Source organism: Salvelinus sp. IW2-2015, linkage group LG4q.1:29, assembly GCF_002910315.2.
Source record: "Salvelinus sp. IW2-2015 linkage group LG4q.1:29, ASM291031v2, whole genome shotgun sequence".
In the NCBI taxonomy this organism is placed as follows: domain Eukaryota; kingdom Metazoa; phylum Chordata; class Actinopteri; order Salmoniformes; family Salmonidae; genus Salvelinus; species Salvelinus sp. IW2-2015.
In genome coordinates, this window is record NC_036842.1 from 80,832,554 (window position 1) to 80,856,443 (window position 23,890).

The 23,890-nt window shown below is 43.7% G+C and overlaps 1 protein-coding gene across 2 annotated transcripts in view; it reads right to left on the bottom strand.

Moving 5' to 3' along the window:
* LOC111962605 (EF-hand calcium-binding domain-containing protein 4B-like) overlaps window positions 1–23,890 on the bottom strand; it is a 38,428-nt gene that overhangs the window by 12,192 nt on the left and 2,346 nt on the right. Inside the window, exons 1-8 of one of the 2 annotated variants that reach the window (XM_070443152.1) lie at window positions 19,845–20,022; window positions 11,580–11,877; window positions 5,635–5,746; window positions 5,200–5,401; window positions 3,745–3,891; window positions 2,235–2,325; window positions 1,862–1,957; window positions 280–467 (exon numbers count right to left, since the gene is read on the bottom strand). In XM_070443152.1, coding sequence (XP_070299253.1) covers window positions 280–467; window positions 1,862–1,957; window positions 2,235–2,325; window positions 3,745–3,891; window positions 5,200–5,401; window positions 5,635–5,746; window positions 11,580–11,795 — 1,052 coding nt within the window. In that variant the 5' untranslated portion in view covers window positions 11,796–11,877; window positions 19,845–20,022. Of the gene's footprint in view, window positions 1–279; window positions 468–1,861; window positions 1,958–2,234; window positions 2,326–3,744; window positions 3,892–5,199; window positions 5,402–5,634; window positions 5,747–11,579; window positions 11,878–19,844; window positions 20,023–23,890 lie in introns of those variants that run through there. The other variant, XM_023985814.2, reaches the window with a different exon arrangement.

Sequence of the window (23,890 nt, forward strand, 5' to 3'; positions counted from 1 at the left end):
GCTACTGAATGCAAGTAGCGCCTATGACAGATGTTCCCAACTCCGGTCCTTGAAACCCCAAACAGTACACATTTTTATTGTAGCCCTGGACAAGCACACCTGATTCAACTAATTATCAGGCCATCAATGAGTTGAATCAGGAATGCTTTCGGGGCTTTTGGGGTGCTCAAGAAGCGAAGTTGGAAACCACTGGTCTAAGATATGGACTCACAAGGAGAAACAAACACCCAAACAGGATCCCAGACACAGCCAGCCATCCAGCCAGCCAGATAGACTTACATCTCCCTCTCCTGGTTCAGGTGTGAGGACTGCTCCTGCAGGAGGACCAGCTGCTCCTGGGCAAGGCTCAGCTCCTGACTGGTGTGCTCCAGCTCCTGGGCCAGCTCCTCATTGGTCTGCTTCAGCGCCACGTTCTCCACCTTGGTCACGTGCTGCTCGCTGTGCAGCTCCCGGCACTGATGCTCCCACTGGGTAGGGGACACGGTCACAGAGGAGACAAGCAGAGGTGACAACACACAAAACAACACTACAGCCTAAAGCAGACGCACTACAATAACCTGCACTTTCATTTCATTCATATCTGTGTTGAAGAATGGCAAGGCCAGTTGATCTGGGGTCACCATATCCCAGATGCTACTATGCAGTAACAATCACGGTCTGAGGTCTATGATTGGTAGAGTATGATCAATGTGTGATTGTTATGATACACCAAACATTGATGAATCAAAGGATGAAACAAGTGATATCTTCTAAACACATACTGGTCTGGTCTGACACGCATCCATTGAAGCCAGAGGTTGTGTGAGGACACGCAGATAAGGCTATTGTCTGAATGCAGCCTCAAACACTACTATCACTGTTCTAAATATATAAGCCCAAGTGTCACAACGGATCCAACACAACAACATAAGAGACGTTTTATCTAGCGACACTGTGATTAGGCTAGCCAGCATAGCGCCTGTATGCCTGCTCTACAGAGACGTGTTGGCACCATAGAAATAGAATATCTACAATGGACATTCCCAATCCAGTCAATGTTCTGCCATTCAATTTATGGTTGGCAGAGGAATGTGGATGGTGCCAGGGAGATCTGAGTGAAGGCTTTGGTGACTTGGGCACAGTACGAATTAAGGCCTTGTTTCCTTTTATAAAGCAAATTGAGATGCACTGGTAAGACTCCTTGATTAATTCGTTTTAAAAGCTTCTGTGGAGTTCAGTTTTTTTAATATATATATATATTTTTTAATTGTACTTTTCTCCCTTTTCTCCCCAATTCCGTGGTATCGTATCCAATTGTTAGTAGTTACTATCTTGTCTCATTGCTACAACTCCCGTACGGGCTCGGGAGAGACGAAGGTCGAAAGCCATGCATCCTCCGAAACACAACCCAACCCAACACAGCGCGCATCCAACCCGGAAGCCAGCCGCACCAATGTGTCGGAGGAAACAATGTGCACCTGGCGACCTTGGTTAGCGTGCACTGCGCACGGCTCGCCACAGGCGTCGCTGGTGCGCGATGAGACAAGGATATCCCTACCGGCCAAACCCTAGACCACTGCGCCACCCGGGAGGCCCGGAGTTCTGTTTTTGATAGTGTTATTGTTGCGTATTATCATCATCTAATTTTCATTTGAGAGTAAGCTGCAGACACTCAGGGACAGCTCTTAGAGCTTCAAGTCTACTAATAAGGCTGGTCACAATTCATTCCAGATCAATCAGAGTTGATATTTCACATTGTTCAAAACACTTTCAGGAAAATTTGATTTAATAAATAATAATGATACGTTCTGTACAGTAGAATTCTATCCTTTACTGTGATGCCAGTGATGATCAATTTCTCATCATTGGTGTCCTGACTCACCCTCCTCTGTTTCTGGAAGATCTGATTCAGCTCCCTTTCCTTACTGGACAGCTGATCCTCCAGATCCTGACTCCTAGACAGGAAGCGCTCAGAGTCCTGTAGTGGAGAGTGAGAGACAGTGTGAGACAGAGTGTGAGAGAGAGTGTGAGAGAAAGAGTGTGTGTGTGTGAGAGAGAGTGTGAGAGAGTGTGAGACAGAGTGTGAGAGATAAAGTGTGTGAAAGAGGAAGGTTGTGTGTGTGAGAGAGAGAGAGATAGAGAGTGAGAGTGAGAGTGAGAGTGAGAGAGAGAGAGAGAGAGAGAGAGAGAGAGAGAGATCTCAGACAACTGAAGTTACTAACAAGTGTGTTGTATTCAGTGGGAGATCTCTTTACCTGCAGTAAGATCCTGTCCTTCTCATTTTTGATTTGCTGTTCCATTTCTTCATATAAGCGATGGATCTCATCGTCATGTGTTGCTGATTTTCTGTTCGGATTTAGAAATATTTTCATCTTGTTAATGCTAATACAGCATATTCCGTTAGTTTGGTGAATCACATGCATAGGCATAGAATGATATRYATAGGCATAGAATCACATGCATAGGCATAGAATCACATGCATAGGCATAGAATCACATGCATAGGCATAGAATCACATGCATAGGCATAGAATCACATGCATAGGCATAGAATCACATGCATAGGCATAGAATCACATGCATAGGCATAGAATCACATGCATAGGCATAGAATCACATGCATAGGCATAGAATCACATGCATAGGCATAGAATCACATGCATAGGCAGCACATAAATGCCGTACTTGAGATCTTACATGAGCTTCCAGTCTGCCATTTCAATCATACAGTAGGTATTTGTAACCTATTGTGATGCATTCCAAACAGGCACAGCAACAAATTGATTTTCAAGGGAGTACCATGAAAAAATAACACTTATTATCAGTCTAGCATTACATGTAGTTCACATCTGAAGATAAAAAGGATAACTGTAATTACTGAACCATTCCAGGCCTGACTACTCTGGTCAGCTTTAATCAAACATCCCTGCGTGTCTACAGCTCAGACTACAGCAAGAAAGACATTGACAATACATTCTGAAACAGCTGCAAAGTGTGAGCCACATAGCAGCCTTATGCAACATTTGCATTCATTTCTGTCAGAAACAGCCCACCGAACTGGATGCTTTTCAACTATGTGAAACTGTGTGATAATGCACCACTGTGGTACAAAAGCTGTGCTTAGTTGAAACGTGACATAATAAACAAGTACTGTAGGTAGAGATTGTGGAGTAGTATTCCTTGTGTAAAATTGCCATACTGTACATATTGCCCGACATGATTTGAAGAAAGTTKGCGTTGAGGGAGAACATTCACAAACACTTAATATGGCTTTGGAACTGGAAGGTTGAGTAATGTGTCTGTTGAAGTAAATGTTTGTTGCGCCCACACTGTAAAACTTTAACACTTCTACCCTCCCAAGGCAGAACTAACACTCAATGTGTGGAATTTAGCTGGCTTAAGGACTACAAATCTGAAAGAAAAAGTGATGCTTTTAGTAATAGAATGAAAAAACGGGGAAAAAACAGATACATACCTGGGGTCGACCATTTTGTAGATGCCCTCATGCCATAAAGGTCTAACTGGCACACATAGCAAGTACATGCAGTAGGCTACTTCGCCCTTCATTACTTAGGCAATGAGGTTTTCTGTAAAGGAACATTTTGAACTAGCTTGATCCCAGATATGTTGGTGCTGCCTTGCCAATGACCATAGGAGTTGGCAAGACAGCCCAAACAGATCTGGGACCAGGCAACAGTGGGCTGCTAATTGCCTAAATCTTACATGTGCACCAATATCTGATGAATGAAGTAGTAGGCTACTAACCTTTTAAGGGCGCTCTCCATCTCCATCCTCTCCTGGTTGGCCCCTGTGATCTGTARAATTACTCTGGCCAGGAACTCCTCAAAGTTGTACAGGAGGTGCGGCTCGTCCCTCCTCAGCTGGGCCCAAAGACTACGCACCTCACCAGGGCTGATGGGAAGCGGGTCAGAACAAAGATTAGCCTGAATGACAAGACCTGGAATATAGTCTGTATACTGCAGTTAGATTTCTGTAGAAGAACTGTACTGAGGTTCTTCTTGGAGGAAAGAAATTGAATTATACTTGAAGTAGAATTGTATGGACATAGAAATATAGCCATGAATAGACTTTCTTTTAAGACAAGGTCAATGTGAACAATTAGGACAATGTAGGCAGGCAGGCAGTGGGTGGCTGTGGGCAGGCAGGCAGTGGGTGGCTGTGGGCAGGCAGGCAGTGGGTGGCTGTGGACAGGCAGGCAGTGGGTGGCTGTGGACAGGCAGGCAGTGGGTGGCTGTGGACTGCCTGCAACCATGCTTACATATTTGTTTAAAATGTACACTTGGACAAGATGATCTTTGCCTTGAAAATCCCCTTTCCGGTTAGTAGAAAATAAATATTTTGACGGTTTAAAGCCATCTTTGTCTGTGCCCAGGTATTCACGTCAGTGTTCAGATAACGACTGCTATTGAACATTGTATTGTAAAAGGCAGGTGAATGTGTGGAAAGACAAAACAATCATCCTCCGCCATGCAATGCATATGTTTGATGGATTTGTTCATAGAAATGTGAACTTGTTGACTTGACTCGCAGACCTCTGGAAGACTCCTTACAGTAGACTCCTACGCCATGTCAACTTCAGGAAGACACACCAGAGGTTGGTGCACAAACCGATCTGATGTAAATTGTCAGCATTCCTCTCTGGTTCTAACCCAGGTTTACACAGTCAATAGGATGTCCTTATCAAATGTACATCCTCCACTACTACTGTTGAACTTTATTGAGCTGTACTTGTTTGCTAAAGGTGAGTCTAGTCATGCGTTATACGAGGCCTGGCTTTATCTTTTCCCTCCCAATGCCTGGAGTTCAAAAAGCCAAAATCGTTGGTACCAGCACCCAGTCACCAATGTCAGGAATACTTTCATAGACATGAATGTCGTCGACTGTAATGATTTGTCGAAGGTTAAGCAAGCCAAATCAATTTTGATGAACTTTTCCTATGTCTGATGTTTTTAGGGAAGAAGACAGTACACTTCAGGATTTAATCTGTTCTATGCTTGGTTGTTAAGCTCAGAATTTCCAGATAAATATCAAAGCAAGTAGATTGAAACAGCAAGTAAAGTGGCTAGCACTACTAAGGAGTGGCAATTTACAGTGCTTTTTGTTTTGCACAGCTGACCAATCTAATGGAATAGACAAATAGGTCATTTGAGGGCATTGTTGAGGGGTGGACAAAGGATTGCATAAGACAAAAACACTCACTCYTCAAAGACATTGCTGGCTCCCAAGCTCTCCATTAGCATGCAGAAGTGCTTCTCCTCCTCGTCCTCGCTGCCCACCAACCTCTCCTCCCACTGGGTCTGGTACAGGGCRCCTGGAGGGCCCTGAGTGGGTTCCTTGGCAATGCGGCTGGCCTCCCCCATCCCCTCCGTTGCAGAGATCCTCCGGCCAAACAGGAACTCACCTAGAGAAACAAGAGTCCAGGAGATGATTCATAATATCCTTTACTCTCACTCTCCACTCTTTCCCTTCTCTTTCTCTCTACCTGCACCTGCACCTACGCTGAGCTACCATACTCCGCCTGCACGGTGCACTAGCACTGTTGATGTTATTATGTGGAAATGGAAGACACTACAATCACAGCACATAAACATACAGTGGATAGTAGAAAGTGAGAAGGGAACATAGTCAACCTACTAAAGCCCAAGGAGAATTCCTCCAGGGTGAGGTATCCATTGCCGTCAGAGTCCAGGGTGTCAAAGACGTTCTCCAGCTCCTCGGCACTGAGTGGCAGCTCTCCATGGAGCCTCTGTGGAGCAGGACACACTGTCAGGTGCCATTGACACGACTGGGGACCTGAAGGATTCTGGAGTATTTACATTAACAATACAGTACATGGTACAACAGCTGCCAGCCAGGCATAAGCCCCTGGGAAAACACTTCAACACTATGATTAGCATCAGAAGAGATTTGTATCCAAGTACAGGACGAGTCGTTGTAAGAACTTCATGTTCATAAGGAGTGGGATAGTGTATTATTTGCGCTCACATAACTGATCTAATGGATGTAAACGTGTTCATGATGAAGGAATAGTAAATAACTACTCTATTTGTTTAATAAAATGTTTATATTAATGAACCTGTGACATCTTTATTCGGATTGAACCCAAACATTTGAGAAATTAACATATCTGCCCAGTCAACAAAAACAGCAAAAAAAGTCAACAACATAAACCTTAATCTGTGTTAATACATAGCCCAAACCACCATTTACACACCAAGGCCAAGCAGAGTGTAAAAACTGTTTGTAATATAGACAAGCAAACAAGAGACTTAAAACCTACTCAAACCCTGAAAATAAACAGTAAAGACCAGAATGATCCTGAAAAGCCAAATGCTGCCACACCTCTGTGAGCTGTGCATGTCAATGTTTAAACTGAAACCACTTGTGAAATTCTATGAGACCTAGTCTGCTTTCCACTGCTTGTACATTCTGTTATCTGGACTGAACACATCCCTTATGTCAGCAAACAGAGTTCACAGCCTGAGACACACCACTGCCAACCGTTAGATCATGGTGTGAAAAACATTGTACAGGCTGTACATTATGTGCATCAGCACAAAATGCTACATGTGCACATCTATGGCAATGCTGGCATTTGCTAGAATACGTTATTAAAGTAAATAAAATATATATTTTAAAAAGGGTTATTGTGCCACCAGATTCTTAACCCTTGTGGATATACAAGGGTTGCCTTATCAAGCATTGTAAATACCTGACTAAATCAAAATTACTTTCCTGTACCACCTGCGCTGGTTGTATATAGTGGATTCGAAAAGTATTCAGACCCCTTGACTTTTCCCACATTTTGTTACGTTACAGCCTTATTCTAAAATGGATTAAGTAGTGTTTTGCCCTCGTCAATCTACACACAATACCCCATATTGACAAAGCAAAAACAGGTTTTTGAAATTTTTGCAAATTTATTTAAAAAAAACATCAATATCACATTTACATAAGCATTCAGACCCTTTACTCAGTACTTTGTTGATGCCCCTTTAGCAGCGATTAAAGCCTTGAGTCTTCTTGGGTATGACGCTACAAGCTCTGCCAGGTTGGATGGAGAGCGTCGCTGCACAGCTATTTTCAGGTCTTTCCAGAGATGTTCGATCGGGTTCAAGTCCGGGCTCTGGCTGGACCACTCAAGGACATTCAGAGACTTATCCCAAAGCTACTCCTACGTTGTCTTGGCTGTGTGCTTAGGGTCAGTCTGAGTTCCTGAGCACTCTGGAGCAGGTTTTCATCAAGGATCTCTCTGTACTTTGCTCCGTTCATCTTTCCCTCAATCCTGAATAGTCAAATCAAAACACGTGCCGAATACAACAGGTGTAGACCTTAAAATGAAATGCTTACTTACGAGCCCCTAACCAACAATGCAGTTTAAAAAATACGGATAAGAACAAGAATTAAAAGTAACTAAGTAATTAAAGAGCAGCAGTAAAATAACAACAGCGAGACTATATACAGGGGGGACCTAGACTTGGCGCTTCGGTACCGCTTGCCATGCGGTAGCAGAGAGAACAGTCTATGACTGTTGTGGCTGGAGTCATTGACAAGGGCCTTCCTCTGCCTGGTATAGAGGTCCTGGATGGCAGGAAGCTTGGCCCCAGTGATGTACTGGGCCGTACGCACTACCTTCTGTAGTGCCTTGCGGTCGGAGGCCGAGCAGTTGCCATACCAGGCAGTTATGCAACCAGTCAGGATGCTCTCGATGGCGCAGCTTTAGAACCTTTTGAGGATCTGAGGACCCATGTCAAATCTTTTCAGTCTCCTGAGGGGGAATAGGTTTTGTCGTGCCCTCTTCACGACTGTCTTGTTGTGTATGGACCAAGTTAGTTTTTTGGTGATGTGGACACCAAGGAACTTGAAGCTCTCAACCTGCTCCAATGCAGCCCTGTCGATGAGAATGGGGGCATGCTCGGTCCTCTTTTTCCTGTAGTCCACAATCATCTCCTTTGTCTTGATCACGTTGAGGGAGAGGTTGTTGTCCTGGCACTACACGGCCAGGTCTCTGACCTCCTCCCTATAGGCTGTCTCGTCGTTGACGGTGATCAGGCCTACCACTGTTGTGTCATTGGCAAACTTAATGGTGTTGGAGTCGTGCCTGGCCGTGCAGTCATGAGTAAACAGGGAGTACAGGATGGGGCTGAGCACGCACCCCTGAGGGGCCCCTGTGTTGAGGATCAGCGTGGCGGATGTGTTGTTACCTACCCTTACCACCTGGAGGTGGTCCGTCAGGAAGTCCAGGATCCAGTTGCAGAGGGAGGTGTTTAGTTCCAGGGTCCTTAGCTTATTGATGAGCTTTGAGGACACTATGGTGTTGAACGCTGAGCTGTAGTCAATGAATAGCATTCTCACATAGGTGTTCCTTTTGTCCAGGTGGGAAAGGGCAGTGTGGAGTGCAATATATTGCATCATCTGTGGATCTGTTGGGGCGGTATGCAAATTAGAGTGGGTCTAGGGTTTCTGGGATAATGGTGTTGAYGTGAACCATGACCAGCCTTTCAAAGCACTTCATGGCTACAGACATGGAGTGCTATGGGTCGGTAGTCATTTAGGCAGGTTACCTTAGTCCTCTTGGGCACAGGGACTATGGTGGTCTGCTTAATACATGATGATATTACAGACTCAGACAGAAAATGTCAGTGAAGACACTTGCCAGTTGGTCAGCGCATGCTTGCAGTACACGTCTTGGTAATCTGTCTGGCCCTGCGGCCTTATGAATGTTGACCTGTTTGAAGGTCTTACTCACATCGGCTGCTGAGAGCGTGATCACACAGTCTTCCGGAAGAGCTGGTGCTGTCATGCATGTTTCAGTGCCATTTGCCTCGAAGCGAGCATAGAAGTAGTTTAGCTCATCTGGTAGGCTCATGTCACTGGGCAGCTCTCGGATGTGCTTCCCTTTGTAGTCTGTAATTGTTTGCAAGCCCTGCCACATACGACGAGCTTCAGAGCYGGTGTTGTACGATTCAATCTTAGTTCTGTATTGACGCTTTGCCTGTTTGATGGTTCGTTGGAGGGCTCCTTGAAAGCGGCAGCTCTAGCTTTTAGCTCAGTGCGGATGTTGCCTGTAATCCATGGCTTCTGGTTGGGGTATGTACGTACGGTCACTGTGGGGACGACTTCATCAATGCACTTATTGATGAAGCCAATGACTGATGTGGTGTACTCCTCAATGCCATCAGAGGAATCCCAGAACATATTCCAGTCTGTGCTAGCAAAACAGTCTTGTAGCTTAGCATCTGCTTCATCTGACCACTTTTTTATTGATCTAGCCACTGGTGCTTCCTGCTTTAATTTTAGCTTGTAAGCAGGAATCAGGAGGATAGAATTTGGGTCAGATTTGCCAAATGGAGGGCGAGGGAGCGCTTTGTATGCGTCTCTGTGTGTGGATTAAAGGTGGTCCAGGTTGCACATTTAACATGCTGATAGAAATTTGGTAAAACGGATTTAAGTTTCCCTGCATTAAAGTCCCCGGCTACTAAGAGCGCCGCCTCTGGGTGAGCGTTTTCTTGTTTGCTTATGGGTGGAATACAGCTCATTCAATGCTGTCTTAGTGCCAGCCTCTGACTGTTGTGGTATGTAAACAGCTATGACAAATACAGAYAAAAACTCTCTAAGTAGATAGTGTGGTCTACAGCTTATCATAATATACTCTACCTCAGATGAGAAATAGCTCGAGACTTCCTTAGATATAGTGCACCAGCTGTTATTTACAAAAATACATAGCCCTCCGCCCCTTGTCTTACCAGACGCCGCTGTTGTATCCTGCCGGTACAGCGTATAACCAGCCAGCTGTATGTTGATAGTGTCGTCATTCAGCCACGACTCCGTGAAGCATAAGATATTACAGTTTTGAATGTCCTGTTGGTAGTTTAATCTTGCGCGTAGGTCATCTATTTTCTTCTCCAAAGATTGCACGTGTACTAGCAGAGTGGAAGGAAGTGGGGGTTTATTGGATCGCCTACGAATTCTCAGAAGGCAGCCTGCCCTTTGGCCCCTTTTTCTCCACCTCTTCACGCAAATCACGGGGATCTGGGCCTGGTCCCAAGAAAGCAGTATATCATTCGCGTCGGGCTCGTCAGACTCATTAAAGGAAAAAAAGGATTCTGCTAGTCTGTGGTGAGTAATCGCAGTCCTGATGTCCAGAAGTTTTTTTCGGTCATAAGAGATGGTAGCGGCAACATTATGTACAAAATAAGTAACAAAAAACGCAAATAAACTAACAAAAAAACACAATCGGAAATGTTTTGGTACCCTCAATTTCGAGTCCCATAGCAAAGGGTCTGAAAACTTATGTAAATAAGGTATTTCAGTTTTATATTTTTGAATACATTTGCAAAAATGTCTAAAAACCGGTTTTCGCTTTGTCATTATGGGGTTTTGTGTGTATAGATTGATGAGATTTTTATTTATTTAATACATTTTAGAATAATGCTGTAACGTAACAAAATATGAAAAAAGTCAAGGGGTCTGAATACTTTCCGAATGCACTGTAGCTATAGACCAGCAGAACTGCATTTCAGTTGCTAACACTGATTACCTACTTGTATGTTAATTAGACTAATTTACACAGAGTGGGAGAAGCAATGTACTGTACACTCCTGCATATGTTGAGTTATCCATTTCCATTACTAAAAAAATGTAATTCTTCCACAACTCCTAATGAACATGGGGAGTGGGTATAAGGTCATTTTCAATCTATTTCCGTAAGCAATGATCAAAGAGACCCATCCATTCTATTGAGAGACCCTTGTCGCGGCATGGGCTCACAACTGCTCCATCAAAATAATACTGCCATGGATGAATGTGAAAGGCTTCTGGATCTGCACAATAACACAGCTGAAGGAGATATATGACAAAGCGTGGATCTGCTTGGCTCTTTGCTGCCAGTAGGTGTTGTGGGTTCCTGGCACTCTTTTCACATACACTCCTGAATTAGAATGATAGAGACTATGTCCTCAGAAACATCTCTAATGAGCACACAACATAGATATAGAAGTGTTCTAGCTAATTCTAAGGAGCACACAGAGTCTCTGTCCTCCATGTGCAGCCTAATGAAATTACCAGATATTTGTCTCCAAATCTAACATAAATGTCTATGGAGGATTTGTTGCAGTTGTTAGATTGCTATAATTTCCTCATTGTTTAGTGTATTCTATTGTTAACAGCAGTCATTCAGATGCCCTTACAAAAGCCTGAATGATAACAATAGTGAGATACGGGACAGATGTGTAGGCTAGAATACATCTAGAGAAATCCATCACAACTCCAACCAACCGACTACAACTCAGAATTATTTTGAACCTTCAGAGCGGCAAAACAACATTCAGCATGAATCACAGTTCAAAACAAAACGGTCATAACTTATTGCATCGTAAAAATCAGTATCAAACGTTGGAGCTTTAAAATATTTGGTACTCTTGACATAATGACATAAAAGTAACAACGACACATGACTAGGTAACTACACAGTAGGGATTGGAACATACATAATGCACGTCTGGTGTAGCCTAAACATTTCAATAACTTCCCATGAGATGATTCTGTCAGACTCGGTGATCCCATATAGGTGATCTTACCTGCATGTCCCGGCGGGTGATGAAGCCCTTGTCCTCGATGTCACAGGTCTGGAAGAAGTCCTGGGTCTTCTCCAGCATGGTGCGGTGTCCTCTAGACCTCTCGCTGCCTCCAGTGTCACAGTCCTTCCAGTCACACTCCGCTGGGCTCTCCTCCCTGAACCCGTGGCGAGGAGCACTCCCGGAACTCACTTTCGGGGTACTGGTAAAAGCTGCCATGGCGTGTGGTATGTGGTGTGGTGTGGCTCCGCTTTCTCTCTCTCTCCCCCTACTCCTTCACATGAGTCAGGTGCACTCAGGTCTAGATGGGGGTTGAGAGAAGAGACCCAGAGTAGAGATGCAGGTTCAGGCTGCAGCACATCAAAGGCTCTCAGCAGCGATGTCACTGCTTGTTATCTCTTAGCAACCGCCTCTTTAATTAGTAGATRAAGCCTAGTCTGAGAGAGATAGACAGGAAGGAAGCAAAGGTAAAATAGATCCCTTTAAATAACCCTCTCTGAATGAAGGAGCATGTCAGACTATTGTCTTTCTATACATGGCATTTTTATGTTGTTCATTTTCTCTAGATAACATAACCTAGATCTTATTAGAATATAATGACATGTAGTCTAATAATTAGCGATGAGGGCAAAAAAAATCGATAGTTACATATCGGGATATTATTTTTGACGATATATCGTATCGTATCATTTTGACAAAATCACAATAAAAAAAAATCTCAAGTTGGCTGTACCAGCACCAAAACTCCAGTATTTTTCCTTCATAGCTTGTTCTTCATCTTCTTTTTAAAAAGGGAGCCAATTGCTTTCAACACTTTTATATCCATGACTGATGAAAACAAATTGTCTCATGGCTCTCTGTCCCTCTGCTGCAGACATATGTTGAGCAATATGTTTGGAACATCGAATCGGAATAAAATCACAGTATCGAATCACAATAAATATAGAATCGTGATAATTGCAATTAGGGTTGCACATTTTGGGGAATATTCAGAGGTGGAAACTTTCCGTGGGAATATATGGAATTAACGGAAATATATGCAAATKAATGTTAATACCATTTAAATGTAGATGTTTTTTGCATTGGAAATATTTACCATATCATATGGAGACAGAAACATAAACCTTTTACCTTATCATAAGTAGACATAATTGCAAATGATTAAATCCTTCCAATAGAAATTTTTAACAACATTTAGTGGCGAATTCGACTTTAATTAAATGAGTTGACTCTTCACATGGGATGATTTCACTGAATAACAAAAGAAAGGGAATATTGAATAAATTCCCAACGCTCAATCGCATCTCCCAAAAACGTTTTCAACATACATCTGTAAAAAGTCTAGAAAATAAAGCTTTGGTTGTCTTCCTCTCAGGCTTCCATGTCTTCTCCCTGGACCTCCTCAATGTCCACCTCTTGAACATCAGACTCTGAGGCCTATTCTTCACTGTCACTTTCCAACCTTGTTGAGGATGGCTCGTTGTCAGGCTCAAAAAACCTCAAATTTGCCCGGATGGCCACCAATTTTTCAACCCTTGAATTGGTCAGCCTGTTGCGTGCCTTGGTGTGTGTGTTCTCAAACAAGGACCAGTTGCGCTCTGAGGCGGCTGATGTTGGTGGGATTTGGAGGATGGAGGCAACAGGGGAAAGTGCCTCAGATCCACAAAGTCCCTTCCACCAGGTAGCTGACGAGATATGTTGGCACGACTGCCATATTGCATCTCCATCCCAAAGCCCTTGCTTGGAAGTGTACTTCGCCAGACTGCCAAGAACCTTGCCCTCATCCAGGCCAAGGTGGCGAGACACGGTAGTGATAACACCATAGGCCTGGTTGATCTCTGCACCAGGCAGGATGCTCTTGCCAGTATACTTGGGGTCCACCATATACGCTGTATATATACCATACGCTGTATGGGCTTCAGGCAGAAGTCTTCATGCTTTTTTATGTATTTCAGAACTGCAGTTTCCTCTGCTTGGAGCAACAGTGAAGTGGGCAGGGCAGTAAGGATTTCTTCTCTTACATCTGCAAGCAGTCTGAACATCAGACAGGATGGCATTGTCTCCCTCAATCCGTGCAATGGCTACTGCCATAGGTTTCAGGAGTTTCACCAGATTTGCCACTCTCTCCCAAAATACATCATCCAGGAGGATTCTCTTGATGGGGCAGTCCATATCGGCAGACTGTGATATGGCCATTTCTTGGAGAGACTCCTCCCCTCCAGGAGACTGTCAAACATGATGACAACACCACCCCAATGGGTGTTGCTGGGCAGCTTCAATGTGGTGCTCTTATTCTTCTCACTTTGCTTGGTGAGGTAGATTGCTGCTGTAACTTGATGAACCTTCACATACCTAACCATTTCCTTGGCTCTCTTGTAGAGTGTATCCATTGTTTTCAGTGCCATGATGTCCTTGAAGAGCAGATTCAATGCATGAGCAGCACAGCCAATGGGTGTGATGTGAGGGTAGGACTCCTCCCCTTTAGACCAAGCAGCCTTCATGTTCGCAGCATTGTCTGTCACCAGTGCAAATACCTTCTGTGGTCCAAGGTCAYTGATGACTGCCTTCAGCTCATCTGCAATGTAGAGACCGGTGTGTCTGTTGTCCCTTGTGTCTGTGCTCTTGCAGAATACTGGTTGAGGGGTGGAGATGCTTGCAATGACAACAAGTTCAGTCCGATGATACTGTGACACACCGCACAGACCATGACGGACCCTCCACCTCCAAATCGATCCCGCTCCAGAGTACAGGCCTTGGTGTAACGCTCATTCCTTTGACGATAAACGCGAATCCGACCATCACCCCTGGTGAGACAAACCACGACTCGTCAGAAAAGAGCTCTTTTTGCCAGTCCTGTCTGGTCCAGCGATGGTGGGTTTGTGCCCATAGGCAACGTTGTTGCCGGTGATGTCTGGTGAGGACCTGCCTTACAACAGGCCTACAAGCCCTCAGTCCAGCCTCTCTCAGCCTATTGCAGACAGTCTGAGCACTGATGGAGGGATTGTGAGTTCCTGGTGTAACTCGGGCAGTTGTTRTTGCCATCCTGTACCTGTCCCGCAGGTGTGATGTTCAGATCTACCGATCCTGTGCAGGTGTTGTTACACGTGATCTGCCACTGCGAGGATGATCAGCTGTCCGTCCTGTTTCCCTGTAGTGCTGTCTTAGGCCTCTCACAGTACGGACATTGCAATTTATTGCCCTGGCCACATCTGCAGTCCTCATGCCTCCTTGCAGCATGCCTAAAGCATGTTCACGCAGATGAGCAGGCCCCATGGGCATCTTTCTTTTGGTGTTTTTCAGAGTCAATAGAAAGGCCTCTTTAGTGTCCTAAGTTTTCATAACGGTGACCTTAATTGCCTACCATCTGTAAGCTGTTAGTGTCTTAACGACTGTTCCACAGGTGCATGTTCATTAATTGTTTATGGTTCATTGAACAAGCATTGGAAACAGTGTTTAAACCCTTTACAATGAATATCTGCAACGTTATTTCAATTTTTACGAATTATCTTTGAAAGACAGGATCCTGAAAAAGGGACGCATCTTTTTTGCTGAGTTTATTTACTAGTTAACAAAAGAATCATATACTGTATGTCATATAAAATATATTCACCCCACCCAGTATTGTAATCAAAACTTACCAGCTTACCAACTTGGCTCAGACAGTGTAGTAGTGTGGGCTCAATAGCATCTCATTGGTGTGCAAGATCTTGAGATTCAGCTGTACATGTGATGGAAGAATGCACTGTGCATGCAGAGGGTTGCAATTCCATTGAATTGGGGATAGTTTAACCAAAATATGCCACAAGACCTAAAATTGCCTTATGTGTATCCCACAAAAAAAAGGTATACTGTTATAAGCTAAGTTTTTTGATGAATTTAGTTCCCTTCCCGTTCAGTGGGAAGTATCATGTTCTCTCTATCACAGTAGTTCAAACAAAACAATTAGGTTGGCACTAGGCTTGGCCAATTCTTACTGGTTTCTCAGGGTAAAGAGGCTAACAGGAAAGATACTTATTCTGAATTAAGCATCCAGTCCACAGAGGCAAAAGCCTCAAATGCTACTACATTCTTACAGAACAGTATCATGCAATGCATTAACATAGGACATTGTTGAATACTCAATCCAACAAGGTCCACTGTGTGTTGTGCATCCACAAAAGACTACAGTAGTGCTGTTCGCTTGGTACGGTACACATCAAGACTATAGCAAGTATGAGTGATGGGATTGATGATGGGCAACAAGTTGAGCCAGAGTTGGAGGACTTCTTTTGCCTGTCTGGAAGGGATTCTTGGAAATATTGACTGGTAAAGCCACACACAGTGGTTAGTGGTTAGGCCTACATGGGCTCCTGTGTGCACTGGTTTGGAAGACTGCCTTCAAGGAGCTGTCCCCCTAGCCCGTAGGCTGCAGGCTGAGTCACTGCAGGGCAGGCAGAGAACAGACAGAGCACCACCACACATGTATGCAGTCAGAGAGACAGAGACACACACACTACCTATTCTTCCTCATGCTCCAAACAATCTCTGATGCCCCGTATTAGAATTTTTGAATGGTTATTTTGTTGGCAAAAAATAGCCAACAAACACCCTGTTGGCCAAACCCTGGAAGCTGAACCAGGAAGATATCCTCAACACTATTGATGATCCAATTTGAAACACTTGATTGTGCATTTYACTCTAAAGCGCTAAAGTTGCACAGTTTTATTTTACAAAGGACCAGTAATCCCAACACTTTTCAGTTGACACAACACAACTACCCTCTCGCCTAGGCCAGGGGTTTTCAAACGTCTCCTCGGGGACGCTCAGCTGTTCCTTGAATTTGAACTATTGCACCGCTAGCACACCTGTTTCAACTTGTCAACTAATCATCAAGCCCTTGACTAGGTGTATCAGGTAAGCTAGTTCAGGGCTACAACTAAATTGTGAAACGTCTGTGGGTCCCCGAGACAAGGTCTGAAAAACACAGGCCTATAGGCTCTCATGAATTGGCCTAGTCAGTTTAAGAGCTTGACCGTTAATCTCATTATCATGGATGTATCTCGAGCCAGGGATCGGACCAGTCTCAAAGACAATATTTGACACTTTAAAGTTGAACACTGTGATGATAACTTATGTAATAGGCTTATAACAATACACACAGCATGATGACACATCGCCAACTCAGACATAGGCTATTTATAATGCAATGAATGACACATGGTACACCCACTGTTGAATGCAAACAGAAACCTGTACGTCTTAACTATGAGTCTATGACCTACAATGTCAGCTAATGAGAAAAGTAGAACAGAGTAGCCTAGGCCTAGTGCAGTTTCCATAACAATTGCATTTGAAACATAGGCTACATTTCAATGTAAGGTATTGGCTTGTTTCAACTGTCAACTTCGGAAAATAACCTGCTGTACTACTTTGCATACARTTAGCTGACTTATCTTTCAAGTACWACAAAACAGCTACAGAGCCAGCCTGTACCAGAGACAAAAAGTCACGTAGGGTTACTGGATTGTGGAAACAGGATAAATGTACAGTTGAAGTCGGAAGTTAACATACACCTTAGCCAAATACATTTAAACTCAGTTTTTCACAATTCCTGACATTTAATCCYAGTAAAAAATCTCTATCTTAGGTCACTTAGGATCACCACTTTATTTTAAGAATGTGACATGTCAGAGTAATAGTAGAGAGAATGATTTATTTCAGCTTTTATTTCTTTCATCACATTCCCAGTGGGTCAGAAGTTAATGCACTCAATTAGTATTTGGTATCATTGCATTAAATTGTTTAACTTGGGTCAAACGTTTCGGGTAGCCTCCCACAAGCTTCCCACAATAAGTTGGGTGAATTTTGGCCATTCCTCCTGACAGAGCTGGGTAACTGGAGCTGGAGTCTTTGGAAACTATGGAAGTATGCTTGCGGTCATTGTCCATTTGGAAGACATTTGCGACAAAGCTTTAACTTCCTGACTGATGTCTTGAGATGTTGCTTCATTATATCCACATACTTTTCTTTCTCATGATGCCATCTATTTTGTGAAGTGCACCAGTCCCTCCTGCAGCAAAGCACCCCCACAACATGATGCTGCCACCCCCCGTGCTTCACGGTTGGGATGGTGTTCTTTGGCTTGAAAGCCTCCCCCTTTTTCCTCCAAACATAATGATGGTCATTATGGCCAAACAGTTCTATTTTTGTTTCATCAGACCAGAGAACATTTCTCCAAAATGTACGATCTTTGTCCCCATGTGCAGTTGCAAACCGTAGTCTGGCTTTTGTTTATGTTGGTTTTTGGAGCAGTGGCTTCTTCCTTGCTGAGCGGCATTTCAGGTTATGTCGATATAGGACTCGTTTTACTGTGGATATAGATACTTTTGTACCTGTTTCCTCCAGCATCTTCACAGGGTCCTTTGCTGTTGTTCTGGGATTGATTTGCACTTTTCGCACCAAAGTACATTCATCTCTAGGAGGCAGAACGCGTCTCCTTCCTGAGTGGTATGACGGCTGCGTGGTCCCATGGTGTTTATACTTGCGTACTATTGTTTGTACAGATGAACGTGGTACCTTCATGTGTTTGGAAATTGCTCCCAAGGATGAACAAGACTTGTGGAGGACTACAAATTTTTTTCTGAGGTCTTGGTTGATTTCTTTTGATTTTCCAATGATGTCAAGCAAAGAGGCACTGAGTTTGAAGGTAGGCCTTGAAATACATCCACAGGTACACCTCCAATTGACTCAAACGATGTCAATTAGCCTATCAGAAGCTTCTAAAGCCACAACATCATTTTCTGGAATTTTCCAAACTGTTTAAAGGCACAGTCAACTTAATGTATGTAAACTTCTGACCCACTGGAATTGTGATACAGTGAATTATAAGTGAAATAATCTGTCTGTAAACAATTGTTGGAAAAATGACTTGTGTCATGCACGAAGTAGATGTTCTAACTGACTCGCCAAAACTATAGATTGTTTACAAGAAATTTGTGGAGTGGTTGAAAAACTAGTTTTAATGACTCCAACCTAAGTTTATGTAAACTTCCGACTCCAACTGTATACTAAATGTGATAACAAACAGATCATTATTCTGCCTCCTACCACGCCAATTCATACACCAAGGGTGTGTGTGAGTATAGTTTTTTTGACATTGTTTTRTATATATTTGACCAGACAACTATTAAGATTTGAAAATGTTTAAGATCTGAGAAAGAGAGAAAACAATGTAAAATGACTCACTATCCAGTCTCCATTGACTTCCATTAGATTTGCTTATACTGCATGTACTCTAGAGGTGTGTGTGTGTGAAAGAGAGTGTGTGCATTCGGAAAGTATTCAGACCCCTTCACTTTTTCTACATTGTTACGTTACAGCATTATTCTAAAATTGATTCAATTGTTTTTTCCCCTCAATCTCAAATGGGTCAATGACCCATTGACCATTCATGTAGAAAATCAATCAACACAATGCCTAACACTATGAGACAGACAGATACCTTCATCTTCAATGACTTACACTACTTATTTTAACAGATCATCAAGCCAAGGCATGTGAAACATTCAGTTCACAACTGTCACGACTCACAACGAAGGTGGCTCCTCTTCCTGTTCGGGTGGCGCTCGGTGGTTGTCGTCACCGGTCTACTAGCTGCCACAAATCCCTTTTTCCGTTTTCTGTTGTTTTTGTCTTATTGGTTACACCTGTTTCTTGTTTAGGTTTTAGTTGGGCTATTTAAGCCGGTATGCCCGCCTGCTCTTTGTGCGGGCTTATTTTTCCTCTGTTCATGTTTGTGGTTGTGCGATTCCTTTGTTTTTTCCTCCGGACTGGTTGGGTCCTGGTTTTGGGCCGGTCTTGTTATTTGCGCCTGGTGTTTTGGCGTGACCATTTTCCCTGCGCCGGTATAAAACATTGTTCTTTACCCTCTGCTTCCTGCGCCTGACTCCACACCCACTACGCATAGATTGCATGACAACTACACCTGAAACAAAATGTAACCGACACTTCCTGATCACGTCATACTTATAAGGCGACGTAAGTGACTTTCGWTACTAAAATAGAAAATGTTCCTCCTCCCTAAGAAAAACATCTTTATATGTGTAAGGTAAAACTATTGGCACCGCCGCATTGAAAGAGTTGCCGACATAAAGTTAATATCAAGCCAGGGTGATGATCCGTCAAATCTTTCTCAAGTTAACGTTAACTCACCCGCCACTGTAGACAGTTGTACAGTCCAACTAGCTAAAGTAGCCTAAAAAAGTAAGATAAAGTAAAGTAATACGTTACCATGTGAAGACAATAAAGATAGTCGTAGACGACTTCAAAAGTGTATCTTTGTCACAATTTGATAAAGCTGTATTTCCTCTGTTTACAATGTAACAGTGGAGGAATTTCACTGAACTGCCTGCGGGGAGGAACTTTCAAGAAAGCTGACATCGTMTGTAGCTATAGTAACCTTTCCACGCAGAAGTTACGTGGGACAACCTGGGGGAACAGGTCGGAAAATCCCCTTGCCACAGCTGGACTTTCTCAAGACATAATGCAGTGTGCCAAATGTGGTTGAGACAAATAATTAATTCACTCCACTATCCAGAGAAGAAAAAATAAATTGACATTTCTTATTAGCCTAGCTAGATCTTTTTACATCATAATTAGGCCTGGCCTTTACACTGTATCTCCAAATTGGGCCATTACCTCTGATCCTTATGCATGACATTTGCAGCTGAATCCCATTCACAGCATAATTTCACAGAGAGCTTTGAGAATACCCCATAATAGGGGCTCCTGAGTGGCACAGCGGTCTTCCCCCATTCTTCTCTGCAGATCCTCTCAAGCTCTGTCAGGTTGGATGGGGAGCGTCGCTGCACAGCTATTTTCAGGTCTTTCCAGAGATGTTCGATCAGGCTCTGGCTGGGCCACTCAAGGACATTCAGACTTGTTCCGAAGCCACTCCTGCGTTGTCTTGGCTGTGTGCTTAGGGTAATTAACCTGTTGTAAGGTGAACCTTCCTGAGCGATCTGAAGCAGGTTTTCATCAAGGATCTCTCTGTACTTTGCTCCATTCATCTTTCTCTTGATCCGGACTAGTCTCCCAGTCCCTGCCACTGAAAAACATCCCCACAGCATGATGCTGCCACCACCATGCTTCACCGTAGGGATGGTATTGGCCAGGTGATGAGTGGTGCCTGGTTTCCGCCAGACGTGACGCTTGGCATTCAGGACAAAGAGTCCTGAGAATCTTGTTTCTCATGGTCTGAGAGTCATTTAGTGTCTTTTGGCAAACTCCACGCAGGCTGTCATGTGCTTTTTACTGAGGAGTGGCTTCAAGGCTAAGGGTGGCTACTTTGAAGAATCTCAAATATAAAATATATTTTGATTTGTTTAACACTTTTTTGGTTACTACATGATTCCATATGTGTTATTTCATAGTGTTGATGTCTTCACTATTATTCTACAATGTAGAAAATAGCAAAAATAAAGAAAAACCCTTCAATGAGAAGGTGTGTCCAAACTTTTGACTGGTACTGTAGGTCCGGACAATCTATATACCAAATATTATTAAGACCTGATCATTTGAACATCTATTCACATGACTTGCTTCATGAAATGTGCAAAAAACAGTCAAATCAAATACATGTATTTGGCATATATGGGCTTAGAACAGGTCAAATAATACTATATGCTTCTAAACAATTAAATTCTGAAATGATACATGCTTAAGTTATTTGAATGATTTCTTAACATTTTCTCAAAATCCCAACTTTGATTGACACTGGGACTATGGTAGGAAATCTTAGCATTTCAATGTGGCCTCTTTAGACACTTGTACCAACTATGTTGACACCAAATTTCATGCATTTACAAACAGAATTTGTTCTGTGGTGAATTTGTTCTCCACCGCTTCCTAGTAAGATGGCACTGACAGACATGGCAGCTCTGCTTCTAGCTCCTAAGCAACTTTGCAGTATTTTGTGTGCTATTTCTTACATTATTAGCCCAGAACGTTTTTTGTGTTATTACATACAGCCGGAAATGACTTTTGGATATCAGAGAGGCGGTAAGTCACCAACATTACGACTAGGAATACGACTTTCCCGAATTGGATCCTTTGTTCGTACCCCCTAGGGCAATTGAAATTATCCCAGTGGCTGCTCCAAAACGCCGCCAGAAGGGGAAGAGGTATTTGGAGTGGACTTGTAGTCCGACTCAGGAGGCGTGCACATCAACCACCGCTTCCGAGTATATTACTCGCTAATGTTCAGTCTCTGGACAATAAAGTAGATGAGCTAAGGGTGAGGATCTCATCCCAGAGAGGCATCAGGGACTTTAACATACTCTGTTTCAAGGAATCATGGCTCTCTCGGGATATACTGTCCACGTYCATACAGCCAGCTGAGTTCTCAGTTCATCGCGCAGACAGGAATAAAGAACTTTCTGGGAAGAAGAAAGGCGGTGGTGTATGTTTCATGATTAACTACTCATGGTGTGATTGTGATAACATACAGAAACTCAAGTATTTTTGTTCACCCAACCTAGAATATCTCACAATCAAATGCAGACCGTATTACCTCCCAAGATAATTCTCTTTGGTTATAGTCMCAGCCTTGTATATTCCCCCTCAAGCCGATACCACGACGGCCCTCAAGGAACTACACTGGACTTTATGCAAACTGGAAACCACATATCCTGAGGCCGCATGTATTATAGCTGGGGATTTTAACAAAGCTAATTTTAGGAAAACGCTACCGAAGTTCTATCAACACATTGACTGTAGTACTCGCTTAGAAAAAACACTAGACCCCTGYTAGTTACCTTTTCAAGATGCCTACAAGACCCTCCCCCGCCCTAGCTTCGGCAAATCAGATCACAACTCCATTTTGCTCCTCCCTTCCTATAGGCAGAAACTCAAACAGGAAGTACCCGTGCTGAGGTCCATTCAACGCTGGTCTGACCAATCAGAATCCACGCTTCAAGACTGTTTTGATCACAGACTGGGATATGTTCCGGGTAGCCTCTGTCACGATCTATCACAAGGATGACGCTGGAGAGACGAAGCAGGTACGGGGAGTAACATTTAATAAATAACGGACATGGAACGAGACATAAACAGCTTAGCAAACAGAAAAACAATCAATGCAGAAGCAGGGAACAGAGCTGGGGAACTGACACATATAGGGGAGGAAATGAACAGGTGATAATAGAGTCCAGGTGAGTCCAATAACGCTGATGCGCGTGACAAGGAAAGGCAGGTGTACGTGATGGATGGCAGGAGTGAGTGATGCAAGGCATTCTGGCGCCCTCAAGCGCCAGGGGGAGGGAAAGAGCGGGAGCAGACGTGACAGCCTCTGAGAATAACATTGACGTATACACGGACACAGTGACTGAGCACATCAGGAAGTGTATAGGGGATGGTGTTCCCACGGTGACTACTAAAACCTACCAAAACCAGAAACCGTGGATAGATGGCAGCATTCGCGCATAACTGAAAGCGTGAACCACCCCATTTAACCACAGCAAGGTGACTGAGAGTATGGTTGAAATCAAACAGTGTAGTTATTCCCTCCGTAAGACACTCAAACAGGCAAAACATCAGTACAGAAACAAAGTGGAGTCGCAATTCAACGGCTCAGTCACGAGTTGTATGTGGCAGGGTCTAAAGACAAGCACGGATTATAAAGGGAAAACCAGCCACGTCGCAGACACCGGCATCTTGCTCCCGGACAAGCTAAACACCTTCTTCGCCAGCTTTGAGGATAACACAGTAGCACCGACACGGCCTGCTCCCAAGGACTGTGGGCTCTCCTTCTCTGTGGCCGACTTGAGTAAGACATTTAAGCATGTTAACCCTCGCAAGGCTGCTGGCCCATACGGCATCCCTAGCCGCGTCTTCAGAGCATGCGCAGACCAGCTGGCTGGGGTGTTTCCGGACATATTTAATCTCTCCCTATACCAGTCTGCTGTCCCCACTTGCTTCAAGATGTCCAACATTGTTTCTGTACCCAAGAAAGCAAAAGTAACTGAACTAAATGACTAATGTCATTATGAAGTGCTTTGAGTGGCTAGTTAAACATCATATTATCTCTGCCTTACGTGACACCCTAGACCCACTTCAATTTGCTTACCGCCCCAATAGATCCACAGACGATGCAATCGCCACTGCATTGCAAACTGCCCTATCCCATCTGGAAAATGGGAATACCTACGTCAGAATGCTGTTCATTGACTACAGCTCAGCTTTCAACACTATAGTACCCTCCAAGCTCATTATTAAGCTCGGGGCCCTGGGTCTGATCTCCGCCCTGTGCAACTGGGTCCTGGACTTCCTGATGGGCC